The sequence below is a fragment of the Pteropus medius genome, unplaced genomic scaffold, assembly GCF_902729225.1.
Source record: "Pteropus medius unplaced genomic scaffold, Ma_sr-lr_union100, whole genome shotgun sequence".
Taxonomy (NCBI): Eukaryota; Metazoa; Chordata; class Mammalia; order Chiroptera; family Pteropodidae; genus Pteropus; species Pteropus medius.
Window position 1 is genome coordinate 2,610,728 of NW_024352784.1, and position 22,639 is coordinate 2,633,366.

At 32.5% G+C, this 22,639-nt stretch overlaps 1 protein-coding gene across 7 annotated transcripts in view; it reads left to right on the plus strand.

Annotated features, from left to right (window-relative positions):
* Nucleotides 1-22,639, plus strand: part of NUP98 (nucleoporin 98 and 96 precursor) — an 81,804-nt gene that overhangs the window by 21,075 nt on the left and 38,090 nt on the right. For 2 of the 7 annotated variants that reach the window (XM_039847914.1, XM_039847913.1), the window contains 6 exons: nucleotides 1,123-1,260; nucleotides 2,722-2,860; nucleotides 8,275-8,367; nucleotides 13,305-13,445; nucleotides 18,331-18,464; nucleotides 20,766-20,953. In XM_039847914.1, coding sequence (XP_039703848.1) covers nucleotides 1,123-1,260; nucleotides 2,722-2,860; nucleotides 8,275-8,367; nucleotides 13,305-13,445; nucleotides 18,331-18,464; nucleotides 20,766-20,953 — 833 coding nt within the window. The remainder of the gene's footprint in view (nucleotides 1-1,122; nucleotides 1,261-2,721; nucleotides 2,861-8,274; nucleotides 8,368-13,304; nucleotides 13,446-18,330; nucleotides 18,465-20,765; nucleotides 20,954-22,639) is intronic. The other 5 variants (XM_039847916.1, XM_039847915.1, XM_039847917.1 and 2 more) reach the window with 5 other exon arrangements.

The following is a 22,639-nucleotide window of genomic DNA, read 5'->3' on the forward strand; positions in this document are numbered from 1 at the left end:
ACACCTTGGTATTTCTCCAAGAGAAATGAAAACATAAAAATTTGTACACAGATTATCATAACAGCTGAAAGATGGAAATAACCCAAATGTCTATGCTGAATGGATAAACAAATGTATATCCATACAGTGAAATATTATTTAGCCATAAAATGGGATGAAGTACTGACCGATACATGCTACAACATGGATTGACCATTTAAACGTGCTAAATAAAAGAAGCCACTCACTAAAGATTACATTTTGTATGATTTCATTATATGAAATGTTCTGAATGAACAAATCCATGGACACAGTAGATTAATAGTTGGATACCTAGGAATGGGGAGTGATTGCTAATGGGCCCAGGGTTTCTTTTTGGATGAAAATGTTTCTAAATTTGAAGACTGAGGATGGTTGTACAACTCTGAACATACCAAATAATCACTGAATAATCAGTTCATTTTAAATGGGTAAATTTTACGGTATTTGAATTATGTCTCAATGACATAATTGACGTAGTGTTTAAAAATGCTACATTGATTTCTCAGTTCAGCAATAGTCTTTCAGAGCAGTGTTTTTCTTTTGTTAACTAATGCATCAATAAAATATGTTAAACATTGGATGATACAAACTTCACTTACTTGAAATCTGTAGTTTCTCATGTCAGATTAAAACTTTTTAACATTACAATCCTGCCTCTGTCCAGATTAATTTGATTATTTTCAGTTATTTGATTCATAGTCCATTCCCCACCTCATTGTTGATTCTTGAACTTTCTGAAAATGAAGCACCCTATCATATTTTGTTGTCAGCGTTGCAACCCTGATATCTCTTGGAGCACAAGAGTTAGTGTCTTATTGGTTGCTGAGGACCTAGGAGCTCATTGGGTTTAGATGTAGGTATGAATTTCTGGTCCTGTCACTCAGGAGCTGTGACATTAGGCAAATTTTTAACTGCTGTGAGCTTTATTTACTTCTGGAAAAATGGCCATGCTTTTTAGGGCTGTTGTGTAGAAAAGAGATGTTCTATGTAAAATATTTGGCATAGTACCTGTCACATAAGTTTGTTTTAAATGGCAACAATTATTAATCTAAGACTCTTAAAACTTGTGGAATATCTTTTAATCTAAATTACCTTTTGCAGGGTTTATTTGGAGTAACGCAAGCCTCTCAGCCTGGAGGTCTTTTTGGGACAGCTACAAACACCAGCACTGGGACAGCATTTGGAACAGGAACAGGTCTCTTTGGGCAGACCAATACTGGATTTGGTGCTGTTGGTTCGGTAGGTTTTTACACTTGTTTGTTATATAAAGATGTGTCTAAATCTGTTAAAGAACTTTCTAAAAAAGGTTTGGCTATCTTTCAAGTATTTTATTGGGTATATTATATGATTTGATACTGATGGTAACTAAAAGTTATTTGGTGCAAATTAAAACTAGGTAACTCTAATAGGTTAATTTTCAGATAGTAAGTTCTTTTTTAAACTTCTTTGCCTCAGTGCTTTTGTGCGCGGTTTTCTTCTGATAGCAAAATATCACTCCAGTTAAATTGTTGAGTCTAAATTGAGATGCTTTCATTCTTAAAATCAGGTAATTTTTAACTCCTAGTTCTAACCTCTGTTTTGGATGGCAGGTTGGTATGATATTCGAGAATTAAATATTTCTGGTGTCAGTCAAGTTGCCAAAGTTGTTGGTATTCTCACTATTCTCATACTGCTGGAGGCTTAACTGAGTTATTTTCTTTGTTAAGTCATTTAAGTAAAAAAATTACTATTCAGTTATATACTTGAAGCAAAGTAAAAACAGAAGTAAATTTTATCTTACCACTTTAGATGAGAAAATCAGTATGAAACAATTTGTTTTATGTGCCCATTATAAAAAGCTTTGAATATGCTGTCGTGGGAGGTTTCAAAAAAAAAGAAAAATTTACAAAACGTAATTTTTGTGTGTGTGTGTGGAGTTTGAAATCAGTTCTTCTTAACTTTGGGCAGCTAATTGATGTGAGAAATTTAGAAAATTATTTAATGCTTTTCAGAAAGTTCTTATTTTTTAATAACTTTACTGAGATATAATTCACATATGCCATACGATTTACCCTTTTAAAGTTTACAATTCAGTGGTTTTTAGTATATTCTCAGAGTGTGCAACTATCACCAATCAATTTTAGAACATATTAATTACCCTAAAAAGAAACCTCATACTCATTTGTACCCACTTCTCATTACCTCCAATCACCTCAGATATCCTTTCTGTCTATGGATTTACCTATTTTGGACATTTCATATAAATGGAATCACATAATTTGGTGTCTTTGTGACTGATTTCTTTCACTTAGCATGGTATTTTAAAGGTTTATTCATGTTGTAGCATGTATAAATTTTTTTATTGTAACTGTTTCTACTGGAAAATTAAATAAATGATACTAAATGCATGATTCATTTCTGTTACCAGGTAAAAAATATTTGATTTCCATGTTATTTTCTTCTTTTCTTCGCTGAAATCTTATATTTGCTGAGGGATTCCATTAATTTCTCAGGCCAGGAGCATTCTGTATTTATAAAGTTTATCTTGCTCAGATTGATTTATTTTCAGATAGTTTTTATCTTCCTTCAACCTTTTTCATAAATGTGATGACATCTCTCCTTACCCCACACCCAATCCAGTATACCTGAGGTAACCTCTATTTGCCATTTGGTGTGTGCCGTTATACTACTTAAAATTTTCCTGTATTCTCTTCTTTTTAGACCCTGTTTGGCAATAACAAGCTTACTACATTTGGAACCAGCACAACCAGTGCTCCTTCATTTGGTACAACCAGTGGCGGGCTCTTTGGTAACAAACCAACCCTGACTTTAGGAACCAATACAAACACTTCCAATTTTGGTACATATAAAAAGCAGGTTTGGCTCTCTTAAAGTTACACTGACTATACCACACATCATTCTCTTGATTCATATGATTGGGAATATTAAAATTCTCAGGTAAGCCAGGGCTTGATGTGAGGTACAAGAGGGAAAGGTTTAAAAATCATGAACATGGGTTGAGATACTTAGAGATATGTAAAATTGCCTTTCTTTATTCATATTTTTTGAATTCCCTGCTTTGGATAAAATGGGCCATTCATCACTTGCAGCAATACTTTGCATAAAGTTGGTTCTCTAATGGAAATAGATTTTTTTCAAAATCGGGAAACATTTTCTTTGGGTTATCTTACTGATAGTTGAGAAACCATAAATGAACTGCATTTGGATGAAATAACATATTCTGTTCAGCCAGGTTTCAAACTGGGAGGTATAGTGTACACGTGAGATTCTTTTTTAAAAATTTTTTGTTGTTTTTTGAGACTCAATGATTCTTATTGACAGTTGAAGCCTTTCTGGTTTAGGGGATTATTCAGTTTTCTTATAGTTGCAAAAGCTTCGTTTTTAAGTACATGTTCATTTTTTAAAATTTGGCAAATTCAAATAAGATTGAACAATAATTTACATAACAAACCCTAATCTACTCTTCGGAAATATGTTGGAAAAATTAAAACCCGTTTAATGGAAATATTAATTTCAAACAAAGCATAATTTGTGGTAAATACAATGTGGAAAGTATTTTATCATCAAGTGAAATAGCAGTTTGAGTATTTAAGAGTTTCATCTGCCAGTGAGTGCAAAGACATAGTTATTTGCCATAGGTCAGCAGTTACATTGTTTTTAAATGAGGTTTTAAATGATCTTGTACTCGAGAAAGAGACTACATTAAGCATCCTTTGGAAGGTTATATGTTTTCACAGAAATATGAAGGTCCTTGTCAGGTATCAATTCCTAAATTTATGTATTCTATTTGATTTCTTTAACCCCTTTTGTTAGTTACTTGCTCAGTCCTAGTAATGATTATTGTTCCACTTATAATTCTTCTTGATTCCACTCTATGAAAGAATGATTTTGAGGCAGTGGACTTGGTTAGTATGGACACCTATTTTGTTTACTTGTCTTTGTTTATAAAATTAATTTACTTAAGCATTAAATCATTGTTGTTCAACCTTTTTTTTTTTAATCAGTATCACTCTTCCCCAAAGAGCCATTGTAGACTATTTTTTTCTTACTCATCTTCTAACCCCATGATATTTTAATAGCACATATATATCATATTTGGTGTATGTACGCTTTGGAGGGCCATAAACCATTGTATATCTGTTATTTTTTTAACCCCCTCCAAAACCAGTTTTTGCTTCCTTTGAAAATGCATGTTTTTTTTTGTAGCACTTCATATTCAGAATTAAATGTTATTTCAATCATTTCAATCCGACAGGGTGCTTGTGTAGGCAATACTTGATAAAGTAGGCTGGACTTCTAAAATATATTTTGTTATTCCATGATTACAGATTTCTAATTTGGTGCATTTTTTTTTTTTATGAGTGTGTTTATACTTATGTTCAGTGATTTATAAATGAAAGTTCTCATCTTTATCTGATACGCCTCACTAGTTTTTGTGCTGAATTTTAATGGTCAATTTTTTTTCCCCCATCGTCGACCTAGTACCTGGCATAGAGTAGTTGTTCGCTAAAAGTTTGTTAAATGAATTAATAAATAAATAGGGCCCTGAGAGGAAGGATTTAATTATAAGTCTATTTAATTATAAGTCTTATGGGAATTACAGGCTAGTGAATTTTATTCTACTCTCGGGTGATATTATCATTCCGTTATTACTTGACGGATCCAGATCTATGTAAGGCTTTCTTTGATATTTCTGTTTTCTTGGGAAGCTCTCCACTTTGATTTTGTGGGCAGAGGTAATCTTCTGATTTAGAAATAAGTCATACAACAAATCTGGAAATTGAATAAGGTCATACAAAGATTTGGAACATCATTATGTTATTGTTAGTTGCACATTATCCAGTAACGGATTGTGTTTTGTCCTGATGGTGATTAATCCACAGAGTTAAAGATGCGGATACCAGCTGCAGTTGGTCTTGCCAAATCCTTATGTCATTCTTTAAAGTCATTAGCTCATTTTGTTGGTAAATATTCCTGACAGGGACAAGTTTGAGATTAACTGACTATATGAGTGTCTAAATTTCTGAATGAAGAAGAGTGTTGTTTCAGGAGAGAAATTACAGGAAGGTTGCCAACACTTGTAAGCAACAATTTAAAGAGGCTGACAATCTTTTGGGTATTGGTAAGATGATACTGAGCAATAAATCAATGGTTCTTCTATGCTGCATGGTTAAGGGACAGAAGGAGCTCTTTGTATACATAAACATTTGTAAGTTTTGGGTTTTTTTAAGGTATATTTAACATGTTAGTTTCAAGTATGTAATCATTTGATATTTGTATACATCGAGAAATGATCACTATAGTAAGTCTAGTTAATACCAGTCACCGTACATAGTTACAAAAGTTTTTTTGGGGATGAGAACTTTTATGATCTACTCTCTTGATCATCTTTCAAATATGCATACAGTATTATTAACTGTAGTTACCATGCTGTTCATTATATCCCCATGACTTACTTATTTTGTAACAAAGTTTACACCTTTTGACACCCTCCCCCTTTTTACCTATTTCACCTATCACCCACCTCCTGCCTCTGGCAACCACTGATCTGTTCTCTGTATCTGTGAGCACAGGTTTTTTTTTTATTGTTGTTGTTTTTGTTTTTTTATTTTTTAAGATTCCAAATATAAGTGAGATCATATGTCATTGTCTTTCCCTGACTTATTTCACTAAATGTAATGCCTTCAAGGTTAATCTTGTTGTAAATGGCAAGATTTCCTTGTTTCTTATAACTGAATACTATTTCATTTTATGTATTTATTGCATATATTATATATTATATACATAACATACACCACATTTTCTTTATTCATTCATCCCTCAGTGGACACAGGTTGGTTTCAGATCTTGGCTATTGTAAATAATGCTGCTGTGAAGATGGCTTATATCTCTTTTTGAATTAAGTTTTTTATTTTCTTTGGATAAATACCCAGAAGTGGAATTGCTGGGTTGTGTGGTAGTTCTATTTTTAATTTTTTGAGGAACCTCCATACCAATGTCCATAGTGGCTGCGCTACACATTTCCATAACAGTGCACAAGGATTCCCTGTTTTGCACATCCTTGCCAATACTTTTTGATGATAGCCATTGTAACAGGTATGAGGTGATACCTTATGGTGGTTTTGATTTGCATTTCTCAAATGATTAATAATGTTCAGCACCTTTTCATGTACCTGTTGGCCATCTGTATGTTGTCTTTGGAAAAATGTCTATTCAGATCCTCTGCTTATTTTTAAATCAGATTGATTGTTTTGCTGTTAATATTTTGGATATTAACCTGTCAGATACATGATTCGCAAATCTTTTCTCCCATTCTCTAGGTTGCCTTTTCATTTTGTTGATGATTTCCTCTGCTGAGCAGAAGCTTTTTAGTTTGATGTAGTCTCAACTTGATTATTTTTGGTTTTGTTGCTTTGCTTTTGATGTCAGATCAGAAAAATCATCACCAAGACAGATATCAAGGAGCTTACTACCTATGTTTTCTTATAGGAGTTAGATGGTTTCAGGTCTTATGTTCAAGTCTTTAATCTGTTTTGAGTTAATTTTTATGTATGGTATAAGATGGTGGTCCAGTTTGATTCTTTTGCATGTGGCTGTCCAGTTTCCCAATACCATTCATTGAAAAGAATGTCCTTTCCCCATTGTATATTCTTGGCTCCTTTGTCGTAAATTAATTGACCATTGATTAATTATCCTTAATTTTAAAAATTGTTTTGAAATAACAGAGTTGATAAACTTTTGTCAGTAAGAATCGGAGGAAGTGTGTGGTATAAACAGTGTAAAGTGGAATTTATTTCCCTCCTGTGGGTTTGAGGTAGTTCACAAATATTTTGTTTTCTGCTGATAATGGGGATGGATGATCCTTTCTGGTTAAATTTTAACTCAAAAAAAAAGAATCTCAAGGTACATTTTTTTAGTTTTTTCTTTTTAAAAAATTGTGCTTGAGTAGGCAGTACTTCATTTTTGTGGCATAACTATTAGCATGATTGAAGAAAAGATTTAATGAATGTATGAAATAAATGTATTGAGATTAAGTCATATTACTTGCTTGGATTTTTAAATGACTTTAGAAATATGTTTTCAAACTGATTAAATTCTTCCAGTTTTTTTTCTTGATCTATTTATTGAGGTAATAATTCAAATATTGGCACAACAAAAGTATAATATTTTTAGTTGATGATATTGCCATATAGTTCAAGATACTCTCTTTGTTCTGTAAATCTTTTATACTTGTTCTTCTCCATAATGCCTTTCCTTCACCTCGCCCCCGCGCCCCCCCATCCCCCGCCGCCATGATGCCTTTTAAAAAGACTTTTCACAAACAGGATTTACTGGCCCATGATTGATTTTTTTTTCTCTTATCAAAAGAGATTAATGATAAACTTACTAGCTTTTTGTTTGTAGCTCCAAAAGGAGTACAGAAACTATATAGACATATCTGAACAAAAGAGAAATAATAATGAAATATGGGTATCTTTGTGGGGACATCTTTGGACTTCAGAGGGGAGAATCAGGGCTTTTCTGAATGATGGGTCATAGTGAGGGAGGATAGTTTAACTCTCCATCATCTCTGATAATGATACAATTCAAGAAAAGTTATTCATAGATTATCTTTTTGTAATATCAACTGGCTGAGTCCTTGAGTGCTCCTGTGAGCTAATTATGCCACAAAAATGAAGTACTGCCTACTCAACAGACCTTATATGAATAATATGTGGCAGATCACACGAGGAGCGCTTTTAATTGAGTATGACACAATTAAAAGCGCTCCTCGTGTGATCTGCCACATATTATTCATATAAGGTCTGTCTGTTCAAAAACAAAAGCTGCTGTAGGGATTTTTATAGGTATTTTCCTCTTAGCAAGAACCTTTAGATTCATTAAAGTATCTTTGTCGACTGTCTTAATTTTTTAGTGAAAGTTTGAGGGAATCAGTTTTCCTTCCAATAATTAAACATAAAATGTAGGTTGGAGCCTTACAAAGAGAATGTTTCTCAAGCTCACGCACAATCACTTTGCTTTTAATAATGGATATTATCCTATACTGAATTGAAATTTCAGTCCAGAAATGTTATTAATAGGAAGACTTGTAGGGTCTGTTTACAGGCATCAAAATTTAATTTAGCCTACCATTTAGAATTTCTAAATAATAACTGAAAGGATGTAAAATTTAGGGTTAGACTGTTATAAGTTCCCATACAGGAAAGAGAGTTGTGTTAAAAGTACAGTCCACTCATTCTTTTGTCTTTCTAGGTTTTGGCACAAATACCAGCGGGAATAGTCTTTTTGGAAGTAAACCAGGGCCTGGGACTCTGGGAACTGGGCTTAGCGCGGGATTTGGAACAGGTAAGGAACTGTACTGTGAAATTTAGAAAGTGATATATTTTGGCTCTCTAATTGCTGGAACCTAAGACTTGTGCATGATCACAGACTGGAAATAAGAGGTCTAGATTTTCATTTTCACAGAAGATAAAACAGTCTCAGCAGTTACGCTTTACCAGGTTTTAAAACATTGACACATTTCTCTTAGAGGTTGTATGTTCCCTTTCTACGAAATATTTGTCCTCTGATAATCCTAGGCTATCTGGGATTTTCAGTATTTGATATGAGACTTGTTCATTTGGTGACATTAGTAACTTTCAGTTCCCTTATATTACCTTTGTAACAGGGATTTGAGACCATGAACTATTTATCAAGGAAGCTTTTTTACCCTAATAATAAGAGCTCATGCTGAAGTAATTAAATACTGAGTTTTTGCAAGGTTTAGGCAGATTCTTTTTACCTTGATATACAGCTGAAATGCCATGCCTTTTGTCTCTATTCCTGCTATTGATAATTATTTTTCAGTGTTTTTGAAGACAGCAACCCCTCTACCTGCCCAGCTGTTTTAAACATTGAAAGGTGATAATGTTCATAAAATGAATAAGTGTTTCCATATGTATAGTTCAACAAGGTTGTTTAAGCATATAGTTAATAACCTACTTTCCAAATTCATCTATGAGTGTAGTCTTACTTGCAGACCATTCATTTCCATCGTCTCTGCCTCCACTGTCGAGTTACCCATTGTCTTTGCTCCTATGCTGATTATTTATGTCTCTTTTTTAATAGAACCACATTTCGTACCCTATAAATTGTTTTATTTTCTATTTAAAGTAAAAGTGCATGTTAAAAAGAATTTAACAATACAGAGGTATCATGAAAAGCTTACACCTTTTAGCTGTGAAGTAACAGCTATTGAAAGTTTCGCATGTATCTTGTCAGACCCTTTTATATACATTTTTCAAATGTGCTTTCACATACATATATATGTTTGTATGTACATGTGTTTTCTGTATAGGCTTTTTTGTTATGTTCTTAAAAGGAAACCATATTCTATATGAGTAAACCAAATGATGACATACATTAATTAGTTGGATATAATATTAATGTAGTAGGCTGCAACTAGCATTTTTTAAAAATGAACTGGAATTGAGAAAAAATCTATTGTATGAAGCAAGGTTAAGTATTTTATTTAACTTTTGTTTCAGTTATATATATCATTGTATTTCATATTGTTTACTACAGTACAGTCAGTCATGTTTTAGAAAGAAAGCAGCTACTTTATATATAGTATTCTGTATTTCGTTCTTTTCCCATGACATTTTGGGCATATATTTTTTCTTTTGGTCAGTATGTATAGATCTAACTCAGTCTTTCAATATAACTGTTTAGTGTTTCATCATGTGCATATATACACATAACCCCAGAATTCATACACACAGCATAATTTATTTATCTTTTTCCCCGTTAATGGACATTTAAGTTATCTGATATTACTAGCAATGCAACAATGAAGATCTTTGTTACATAATTTTGTGTATATTAATAATATATACGATTGATTCTTAGAATTGGAATTGTGCCAGAAGATACACATATTTTGAATTTTGGTCAGTCTTGCCAATTTGCCTTCTGAAAAGAATTCCCATTTTTATTTTTACTCATATTTTATGAAAGTACTCATTTTCCCGTGCTCTTTTTATATTGTTGGACTTTTTCATGTTTGCATGCATGATAGTAGGAATTGGTATATTCTCATTTGCACTTCACTGATTACTGGTAACATATCCTTATGTATGTTTACTGGCCATTTGAATCTTTGAATTTCTTACTCATAATATTTGATTATTATTTCTTTATTTTTGAGAGAGTGGATATTAACTCTCTTCGGTAGTATGATAGGGTTTCATTTGAGCATTTTAACTTACCAAATTCTTCCGCATGTATTTTGCAAGAAATAAAAACTAAAAAGCTCTATGTTTTTGTACAATGTAATCCCTAAACTTAAATAGAATATATTATCTGACATCAGTGTTCTCTTCTATTCCTAGAGGAAAAATTAGCTTTGGTATGGGCAAATTAAGGGTTTTTTCAAGGGTAGATTTGACTCTAGGCAGTTTATGAACAATAAGTTGAAGGCTTGGATGTTACAGGTATTTGCACTAAGTCTTTAATTTTGTTTATGGTATCTTACTAATCAAGTTTTATTTTTATGTGTCAGAATTGTCATTCTCTCCTCTTCGGCTTTTGGGTCTTGCAGGTTGTGATTAGCAATGTCTTCTGTAGTCCAGGGTTATAAAATGTTCTATAACTTTTTCTGGTGCTGTTGTCTTTTATTCCACAATAATGTTACATCTCAGCCTCTTTATTAATTTGAATATATTCCATTTTCCTTAAACAGTTCTACCTCACAGACAACAAATTACATTTTTATTACTGCTATATATTCCTCATTCATGTCTTGTCCCTATGGACTAAAAGCCAAATACAGTTAATAAAGAATTTTACACCCCCAACCTTAGCAGCAGATCATTTAGGGAACCGAGAATTGCGAGATTCACCAAGCTCACAGTATCTGAATCCTTTGATGCTTACATCTGCTAAAGCAGACTTTTAGGTTTGAGAGGAATATGTCTGGAGACTATTGTACACAAACATTTGCATTTCTGAACTCTGCATTTCATGATATCTCAAGAAGAATAACATTGTAGCTTTAGGTTGTGTTTTGGGGGGTACATTAGCTAAGTGAGTATTTCTGTGCAGCAGCTTGTTTTGAGTGTTGAGATTCACATTTGTACCGCAGCAGGAGTAAATTGCCCTGTAACATGGGCCTTTGCATACTTCATGAATATTGACTATAGAGATACTACACTTAGATTTAAGTGATCAATCTTAGTATAAAATATTTTATCCTTTGGTGTGTGATCTTTTTTCCTAATGTGCTTAAACTAAGGCATATTCATTAAATCATGGGAGTATCAGTTTCTTCTTCACAGTGATATTAACTGTCAGAATTATCAGTAGTATGCCATTTTCTTGGTAGTTAATAATAGTAAGATTTTAGTTCTTAAAATTTTCTACAAAGTGATAAGTTGAAGAATACATGTAGTAAAGTTAATTATCACACAAATATATACACAGAAAAATCTACCCCAAGATAGATAGCATTGATAAAACTAAATTCTAACATTTATTAGAAGATCTTAAAAGTAATATAATCATTTTCACTTTATCTTTCAGCATCTTTGGAGTCTCTAGAGCCACTGTTACCATGGCGTCCCCCATATAGCTAGCTTCCTTATGATTCGTACAACTAATCATAAATATAGCACATTTCATAAATTAACATTATCATACATCAGAATGTCCCTAGTAAGTCCTTTAAGCATAAAAAATCATGTGCATGATATAAGACAGGTCTGGATAGAATATGTATTTTTCCATTGATAATTATGATAATTCCTTTCCAGATCATCTGAACCTCATAGCGCCTTTTGTTATTCTTTTGTGTGTTACTGATATACAGTGGTTTTTTAGACAGTTTTATGGTTCTTTACCAGAACTGCTGCAGAAGTGAAGGAAATACACACCTATCCAGAACAGAAATTTTTATTCATTTTATATATTTGGGTTTCATTTAAGTTTTTGTTTGGGGCCAAGGAGGTGTTTACTACCTAGAAAAATAAAGAATCCTGAAATTTGGCTGAAAACTATGTCCTTTGAAGGAGTAATATGATTTTAGTTTTTCTTGAATTTCCTCTAAATTCTAATGGCTTAGGATTTATTCTCTGTTCCAAAGTTAGACTTTTTAAGGTGAAATAATCCCATTGCTATATTTTTGTCTTATTGATGGAATAGTCACCCTCACTAATTTATAGTGTATGGATTTTCTGGATATAAATTTGCTTTCCTTTTTTTTGGTTGTGATCTCAAAGCAGTATCCCATTCAATATTTTTGACCTCCAGGTATATCTTTGAAGTAATTTTCTTGATTTTCCTGGTAAACCATATCTCCGTCAAGATGCATTGATACATTAAAAGGAACTTCAGATCTTCCAAGTTGCCAGTAATTTTTTGAGGAAAAAGGAATGGAAATTTTCTTAAAAATTTATGCCAGTAACTTATTCAAGATTCATTAGGCTTTAAAACATTACAAGTTTCTGTAGTGAGTTTCCCTCTGGTGAAAATAAGTTCTTATTCCATCCAATCTGATTCGTGCTGAAACTTGAATCGATTTAGTAACTTTATCACAAAGCTTTTTATAAAACAAAAAGCTTTGTCTAAATTTTCATGAGATATGGAACACTTGAAAGTGTTACTTTTTACTATTTTTATTAGCCTATAGTTAATCAAAAAGATGACATTGTGATAGATTCAGCTGAGTATTTGCAAATATTGAAACTTAAGGAGAATTGACTTTTTTAAATTATTTCAAGATCTGTTTTACTATAGACAGTAGCAGTTAAGAGCCCTGGTTGTATAGTCAGGTACACTGAGGTCTGAACCTCAATTTCACCATTTACTATGTTTGTGACATTGAGCTAATTACTAAACTCTCCATTTTCTCATCTGTAAAATGGGGATAATAGTTTCTACTTTAGGCTTATGAAGATTAAATAAGATGATACTAGTTAATATTTAATGAGTGTTAATATCTATCAAGACATCTTCTGAATGCTTAATATGTGTTTATTCATTTTAATCTTAGGCTAAATATCTAAGCTATGTATTATCATCTCGTAGTTAAGGAAATAACAGAGAGGTTAACTATTTTGCCTATGATGTATATAATGTATTCAGCACAGTGTTTGGCATATAGTTAGCATTTACTGTATTAGCTCTTTTGTTGTCATGAGTGGTCATTATGAAGTTTCCAAATGTATTATATTTTTAAGTAACTGACCTCTGGTACAATATTCAAAGGATCTTCTGTGGCGCTTTTTTCTTTCCTCTTGTCTCCATAGCTCTTGGTGCTGGACAGGCATCTTTGTTTGGGAACAACCAACCTAAGATCGGAGGGCCTCTTGGTACAGGAGCCTTTGGGGCCCCTGGATTTAATACCACGACAGCCACTTTGGGCTTTGGAGCCCCCCAGGCCCCAGTAGGTAAGTGTCAGTCACTTTAGAAGGCTTTATTCAGTTTATTTCTTGCTAATACTTAACTTACTGACCTGATTTTCTACTCCACCTCTGTTCATTCCTACAAAAGCAGTATATACATACATGAATAATTATTTAGTGCTTGCCCATTCCCAGGCCTGCTCCCCCAAAGAAACTACTTTTGTTACAGCTTTTAATTCATCTGGTATGTAATTAAGTTGGCTTTCTAAATGATGTACTTATATTGCTGTGTTTTGCTTTATTAAATCTAAGTAAATTTAAATTACTAATGGTAGATGAGAATTTAATGCTCATTTATCACCCTGTTTATTTATCACACTGTTTTTTATTCACTTCTTCCAATGTAACTAATTTTCCTAAGTTTAGTTTTATCTATTGAAGTGTTTTTTATACTTCATTTATTTGAATACCTCTTCCCAGTTTTTGTGAAACCTGCCTGCCACCTTTATTATTATTTCTAATTTAAGATTAACTTACTTTTTAACTTAAGTATCTTTTTTAAAGGAAACCATGTTCTACCATAAAAGAAAATTGCTATCACCTGGCATAGAGTACCATAGATAGACAGAAGTTTAAATTCATCTTCTGTACTATCTTGATCCATGTACCACATTTTGAGAAGCCTTTGCAAATTTGAGTTGTGTCCTTATATACTTTTTCTTCTCTGTCAACTAGGAGATAGTTATTTCTTGACTCCCCTTAGTCAAATAAGACTATCAATGCCCTTCCTTACCCTTCTCTTTCCCTCATTTCTTTTGCCATCTTTATATTTTTATGTTGATGAAGTTGATAACATGTTCTGTCCTACAGTTATTTCTGTCTTCTTTGGTTGAAGCATAAAAGTTGCAAGTGAACACACCATTTTATTATAGCTATGAAAACATTGCTGCCTAGCCAAGTACACCTTTGTCATACAGCTTTTCCTGGAATTTCTTATTCTTTTTTTCCCCTTGCATTACCAGCCTATATCGCCTTCCTAAACTAGTCCAGATTCTTAAGGATAGTATCATAATTCTTTACCCTGAATCCATCATTCTTTGATCTCCCTATCCTGTAGCCATTGAAATCATTATTCCCTAAGCCTTCAGCATTGCTCTAGGATAGTCCCTTCAGGTCTACTCAGTGGGAACTGCTGTGTCCTGGATATTTCTTGAATTTTCTTGAATGTATTTTCAAGTAAAGTGTATATGTAAAGTAACCTTTGACTACTTACAGATCTGAAAATATCGTCATTTGTTCCTCACACTTTAATGTTATGGAATTCTGGTTTGAAAATAGTTTACCCTCAGAACTTTTACTATATTCTTTCTTGTATTAACCATTACTGATGAGTAGTTTAATGTCTTTCTCATGCTTGAGACTTTTTTCCCCCACTCTCAAAAGCATTTAAGATTATCTCTTGTGCTGAAATTTCAGTGATTTGCTTAGACCTTTCTGTCATAAATCTTTGGGTTTTTCTTTTTTTCCCCCTGCTGTATTTCTGCTTTTTAGGAGATTTTTGGTTGTCTCAGCATTTTGGATTTTTTAATTTATAAGAATTCTTGTTCTCTCAGAGTTCCTTTTCTTTTAAGCATCTGGTTCCAAGATATAGTTTGTTCTTGAAACTGAATTTGTTAATTGGCAATGAAAATTTTTTATGCTAAAGCTGATTCTGATGTTTGTACAGATTCTTCTTTTCCGTAAATCATCAGGATTATTTTTTATTTGGTCTTACTCTTTAATGCATGGTGATTCTTTCCATTTACATTTAAGAATAAAACAATATAAGGTTCACTGACTACTTGTGTGTTTGGGTAGAGATTGTTTACCAGTAGGTTTCATTTTAAGTAATGCAGGAACCAGCCGTTATCTAAGTGTTAGCTCTGGGATGATGTAAACACTCAAATTAGTTGTCTTTGTTGTTTCCATATGTTAACTGGGTTTCATCAGAGGTACACTCTGATATTTTGGCCTATCTCTTGAGCATCAAGGCTTAGGAGGATGATGGGGTGTAGTTATTTTATAATATACTTTGCATTGATTCTCCTCTTCTATTTTCAGTCTCACTTCATCAAACTTGATACTCTAGAATCTCTAACCTTTCTGGGATTCTCCAGGACATATATGCTTTGTTTTGGCTATAATCCCCTTTGAGTATAATCTAAACTATATTGTTTGCTCCATCCTGCTTTGTCACTCCCATGTCCACTTCTTTTCCCTGGAATTTTTTAATATTTTCTCATCTCTTCTCTTGCTACATTCTCATTCTTTGTCATTGTGGGTTATATATATATATATATATTAATATTTTTTAACCATAGATTTTAATTACGTCTTTGTAGGAAGTGGAAGTGAGTTAGAATTCTAATTGATCTCTTTGTGAACATTAGAATCAGCTTTGTCATTAAAAATAATATTTCCATTTTTATTTCTTGTCTCTGTGATTGTTTTCAATAGACGGAGGTAGCATCAATATTGTAACTTGCCATTTTTACTTGGATAGCTTTCATAATGGTTTATAATAATCCCATTGTTTTAAAAGCCAATTAAAAATTCCTGACCAAAGAATTTAATACTACATTTGCATGCATTAATGTAACTATTGCCCATTTAAAAGCAGTTGTATTGACTCTTAAAATTTACAGATGTGTTTGCATCGCAGAATCTTAGTTGGAAGGTGCTTCAGAGTTTATGGGAGTCCCCTCATATTGTAGGAGTCCCTTGCTTGTCTTAAAAACCTCAGTTAGGGTGGCTTTTGTACAGATCAGTCTAGTCTATTGTTTTGTTCAGATTGTTCAGAAACCAAAACCTGCCTCCATAGTATTTCCACTAGTGGTTCTATTTTTACCTCCTAAAGCTAAGCAAAACCAGTCTGTTGCAGTTTCTTTGTCACACCCCATTGATCAGTCTTCCAGATAAAGTATCAGTTTCTTCTGTTTTCAGAAGACTTGATTTTTTATACATTTTCTTATTCCTTTAATTATTTGGTTATGATGTAGTTATTCAGTGTGTTTTCAATTATTGTGACCAGACTTGAATATAACACCAGTGGTAGCTTAACTAATGCTTATGCTTGCTTGTTCTCTTACCTTATTTTTGCCAACATATCAGCTCTTCTTTCTGTATTTTTAAGAAATGCAGTTAACATAAGATTTCGTATATAAACATAAAAATTTAAAAATATCCTCACACTTTTTAGATTATATTTGGATTTGTTAAAGGAAGTTTTTATTCTTTTGAGGAAACCTAGGTGGAGTTGGTTACCTATACTTGTTAAAGGATGGGATCAGCTGGTGTGGGTCGGCTTTTTCTAATGGATAATTTCTAATGGATAATTAGGTAACAAACTAATCAGTGAATATTAGAGTTCTTTAAAAAGATCTGAGTTTTCTTGAGTCTCCTCAAATAGTTCACAGAATAACACTGTACTGTTATTGTGTGGCACTGTGTACCAAAAGATATTTTTCTATATTTTTTTGTTGCTTATAATCTTAAAATGGGTTTAGGAACTTTTTGAATACAGATGATTTGCTATATGATCTTTAAATTGACATCTCTGGTTTTCACAATCCTGAGCACATTTGCACTCTCACATAAGCATCAACATACAGTGTTTTAGTATTTAATGAATACATCTGATTTTAAGAAAGCTTAATTTGACTAAGGTGGACTACCCCTTTGTAATAAATTTAGCTTTAGCTGTCTGTTCTTGGTTTCTTGTTGTTGTTGTTGCCACTCTGTGTTTTTTAAAAACGTCAGAATGTTTCGTTTATGGCAATCCTTTCATGTATATTATCTTAATTGTATTTTGGCTTTACCCTTAAACATTTATAAAGGAAAAAAGTATATTTCTAAAATGACTTAAGTGTGATTTGATTTTTTATCAGTATTTTTGGAAATATTTAAGTTACCTTGCAAAGACGTTTCTTTATCAGTCAAGGTCCAGTGTAGAAAGTATGGGGTTTTTGGTTTTTTTTTCTTTTTACTGTGTACAGTTGTAGATCATTGTTTCTTGTGTATACCCTAAATTCTCTGTGACTGATGATATCTTTGTTCTTACACTTTGAAAGAAAATAAGACTAATTGGGTGATCTTTTTTTCTTTCAATTTTTACTTCAATGTAATGAGTGTTAAATGTAAATAATAAATGTATAAGGATTCCTTAACAGCCATTTTTATTTTTTTATTCTGCCTCCTTCTCTATTCTTAATATGTATAATATTTTTAATTATGGAATTTTTACTTATTAAATTAAATCAAAGATACTTTATTTCTACATTGAAACACATTGTCATTATTTTTAATAACTACTTAACCCACCATGTTGATGTATCATGATTTTTACAACTTAATGTTGGACATAGGTTGTTTCCAAGTCTTGGCTTTTACATGTAAGTGTGAATACTTACAAACATTATTTTATTTATAGTTTAATGAAGTCCTTGGGTTAAATTTCCATGATTAAAGTTGTTAGGTTAAAAAACAAAAACAGTACTTGCTCTATGTACTGTCATTGGTATTTTTAGACAGAGGAAACCAATTTGTAGTGTTTTTAGAAGTCGAAGACTATAACTCTTTATACAGCTATGCCACTGATAGATGAGATAGATATAAAATATTTCTTCAAGGTTGTTTTAATTTACATTTCTTTATTAGTAACAATAAAGACCTAAGTAAAATTTTATTTATGTTGTTTCTTATGAAATGCCTCTTCATATCTTTGACCCATTAATTTGATTGTAGATTTATTCACAGTTTGCTTTTCTGCTTCCCACCATTGAGTGAGTCTGAACATTTTGAAGACCACATCTCCAAAAAGAGTTTTGAGTTCTCTTGGTATAAATGCACTGAATCCTTGAACTGACATGGTGCTTTTTCTTTTTCTAAAAAGCTTTGACAGATCCGAATGCCTCTGCTGCCCAGCAGGCTGTTCTCCAACAGCACATCAACAGTCTAACATACTCACCTTTTGGAGACTCTCCTCTCTTTCGGAATCCCATGTCAGACCCTAAAAAGAAAGAAGAGGTAAATTTAAGGATGCTCTATAAAATTTATTCTCAGAAAAGGGGAAATTAAATGTGTAGAATGTAATTTCTTACATATATAGGCTAAAGAAACTTAGGTGTAATTAAGTTTTTGTGACACACGTTTATGCTTTTCACCAGGTTGGGGGAGTAAATTATTTTTGCTAGTAGAAGGCAGTATGACAAACAGTGAAATGAGCACTGGACTCAGGTGAGGGCTGAGACTTCAACAACCCTGAAATAAGGCAGATATTATTAATCTTATTTCATAGTCAAGCAAACGAAGGCTCAGAGAGGCTGATTCTCCTAAAATCATAATGCTCCTAAGTGGCAAATCAAAATCTTTTCTTCTGTTTTCTACATAGCTTTGTCTTAATCTTTTATGCTCTAGTGGCAAAGAAATGATCTTTTGCTCACTGTGGCATGGCATTAAAAGCATAGTCTTTGGTTTGTTTAATCCTTGTTTTATTGCGTGCAGTCTGGAGACACTGGGCATGTCTTTCTGACTCTCTGAATCTGTTTCCTCATCTGTAAAATGGAAATAGTAATACTGTTCATTGTTGAGAGTTTAATGAGTAATTCGTTCAGTATACAGAAATTAGGATTTAGTCATTTATATCATCTCGTTTATTCCTTACCTAGTTCTTAAATTAACCCTGTAACTATATATAATGAGAAGCAAAATATAAATTTAAAATGTTTTTTAAGATGCTGTGTAAATATAAGTTGTGATTACATGAAAATTATGTTCTTTGTGCAATATAATTTTAGGTGTCTACGTGCTAGTCTCTGTTCAACACTGAGGATACATAATGCAAATACACAAGAACTTATTCTCTAAGAGCTTATTATCTAGTTAGGAAGATTAGACCTGTAAGTGTTTAAATTTATTGTAGCTCAAGGTAGTATATGCAATAATAGAGAAAAGAGCCTATCAGCTGATGAATGGATAAACAAAATGTTGTTTATACAATGGAATATCATGCAGCCATAATACATGCTATCACATGGATGAACCTCAAAAACATGATGCTAGGTGAAAGATGTAATGCGACACAAAAGGCCTAATGATTCCATTTATATAAAATGTCTAGAATAGGCAAATCCATAGAGACAGAAAGTAGATTCATGTTTGCTAAGGGATAAGAAGTATTGGAAGAACAGGGTTTCTTTTTGGAGTGTTGGAAATGTTCTGGAACTAGGTAGTGATAATGGCTGTAAATATAATAAAAACCACTGAATTATATGCATTAAAATGGTGAATTTTATCTTAAAAAATTAAAACGTAATAGAGGGAAGAGCATAGATTGTTGAGTGAGTTCGATAAGGCTTTTCAGAAGAGGTAACATTTAATTCTTGTGTATGTATGTAAAAGTTGGTAGATCTAAGTCAAGACATTCCAAGCAAAGGCACAGATTGTGAAAGATCACAAAGAGATCTGGAAAGATTCATTGTTCCTGAGGTGTAAAATAGTGCATTGGGAAGAGAAGCCTAAATTGCGACAATTTTTATATGTTAGATATTGTTGTTCAAGTGATTATATAATCCAGTGTATACTATTTCAGAATACAAATGTATAACATCCTGAAGATGCTATAGAAACATAGTAAAATGCCATCAAAATCAGCCTGGAGTCTTAACTAATTTATTGTGTGTCTCCTCCACTAACTTGTTAATTTCCTCAAAAATTAGAGAAAGTAATTTTATTTTTATTCCTAGTACTTAATGTTTGATTCATGGTAATTACCAGTGTTTACTAAATGATGGATAAGTACAACCTGTTTTCTCATAGTGATTTGGATTGCACAGAAGTTGAACATTAATTCATAGCTGTGTCTCAGTTTTTCTTGAAGCATAAAATTTTTGGTTAATTGAATAATAATTTGGCTTAGAATTTTTTGATAATGTTTTCTTAAAATGAATATAGATACTGTCATCTTTGTTTCAGAAAACAAAACTACTGCAGACTATATTCTCTTCTGTAAGGTAAAGAAATGCACAAGGTGTATTAATATTATGTTAATATATTTTGAGTTACAAAGTACTTCAAATGAAGTATCTCAATTACATTTTAGAACAAGTTAGACAAGCAGTTGAAATGGGGCTGAAGAGATGAGTAAAAATCAGTTATTGAGAAATAAAAGTTCCATTAGCATTCACACATACATCCAACATTAGGTGTCATCCTTGTTTAAGAGGTCCGTGGAAAAGATGAGATATGCACTATGGTCTTCTGATTTTTAAGGCTAAAACCATACATTTGAGTTAAACTAGACCTTTCCTTGATGATTTTATTTTTCAGAGATTGAAACCAACAAATCCTGCAGCCCAGAAAGCTCTCACTACACCCACTCATTATAAACTGACACCTCGTCCTGCCACCAGAGTCCGACCAAAGGCTTTACAAACAACAGGCACAGCCAAGTCACATCTCTTTGATGGGCTGGATGATGATGAACCATCCTTAGCCAATGGAGCATTCATGCCCAAGTGAGTTTATTTTTGTTACTATAAATTAAGTATAAAGTATTAATGTAAACTAAATATAAAATAATATAATTATTTACTTAAATGTACTAATGCTATGCAGTTATTTTTCTTTTAATTTGAAAACTATAGAGCATCACAAAGAAGAATAAAAGTGACCTGATCATTCCTGAGGATAACCATAGTTGACATAAAAATATTTTGATTAATAGGCTTCTAGTTTTTAACATGTATGGATAGACCACATTTTGTTTATCCATCTATTGATGGATATTTAGATTATTTCTATATTTTTGAGGAACTTCCACAGTGTTAGCAGCTGCACCATTTTACCTTCCCACCAGCAATGCACAACGGTTCATTTTTCTCCATATCTTTGTCAGTCCTTATTTTGTTTTGTTTGTTTATAATAGCCATCCTAGTGGATGTGAAGTGGTATCTCATGCTTTTACTTTGTATTTCTTTTATGACTAATGATGTTGAATATCCAATCATGTCCTTATGGGCCATTTATCTTCTTGGAAGATATAGCTTGTCTCCTTTTGTGTCTTTTTTAAAAATTATTTTATGTCAGTTACTATATTTCAAACTGTTCATGACAATGATTAGAGTTCAAAGATGATGGCATTGATCTTCAGAGAAAATTTGTTGTTGTTGTTTTTTTAAGAGTTGCTTATTGAGGTGAGTCAAAGCTGAACTTGTGACTGTGCTTTTTACTTTAGTTTTCTCTTAACTCTAGGGGTAGAGACTTTTACAGCTTGTTGGTTCTCGATGCCTACGAAGGACTCCAACTTTTCTAGTTATCCTTCTTAGCAGGATTAGTCTGCATTACCTAGTTTACCATCAGTAGGAGGGCAGGTCTCATCGTTTAATTTTCATGGAAATAACAATTCTTCAAGTGCCTGTTTCATTGGCTTATTTAATAACATCATTACTATAAAGAGTATAACTGGCAAACACAGGCTTGGAACAAATATTACTGATATTTATTATCATATAACTCAGTTGTTGAGATTAAAAATAAATATATGAAAATGATCTGCTACTTATAGTTTATTTTTAAAGAAGGAATGGAGCACATTTGTTAATCTTGTAAATTTAAGTGGAGGTTGATTCAGTGGTTCTTCTACTTGAAGCTTGTATACTATAGAGGTTCTTGTGTGAAGTAAACCTGCTGTACACAAACCTGAACTTTTTAGATATTTGTCATCATTTGCATCATTGGACATCAGAGGTTTTTTTACTTCTATTTCTTTCTTGTTATTGTAAAAATCTTCTTCACTGAGTCAACAAGTACCTTTTCGCCTACTTTCTTCAGAGCAGTGTGGGGAGACAGTTATAATCCTGACTGCCAAAGAAAAAAGAAAATGTTTAAAGAGAGAAAAGACATGTAGGAAAATAATTGAAATATAAGATATAGAGTGTGAGTGAACTAAGTATGTGGATAAAGTGCTCAGAAGCCAGAGAAACATGAATAATATTTTCAAGAGGAATTCCCACTTTGTTTTGAAATGCATTTAGCTTTATTCTTCCAAGCACCAGAGAGCAGTGTATTTGAGACCTTATGTTTTGGTTATGTATTTATTGGAAGAGTTTGTGAGTTGAATCTTATGGCCATTTTTAGACACATAAGAATTGAATGAGTGCTTTTTTGACTCATTTTTAAGATCATGTCTGTGATGTACCTAT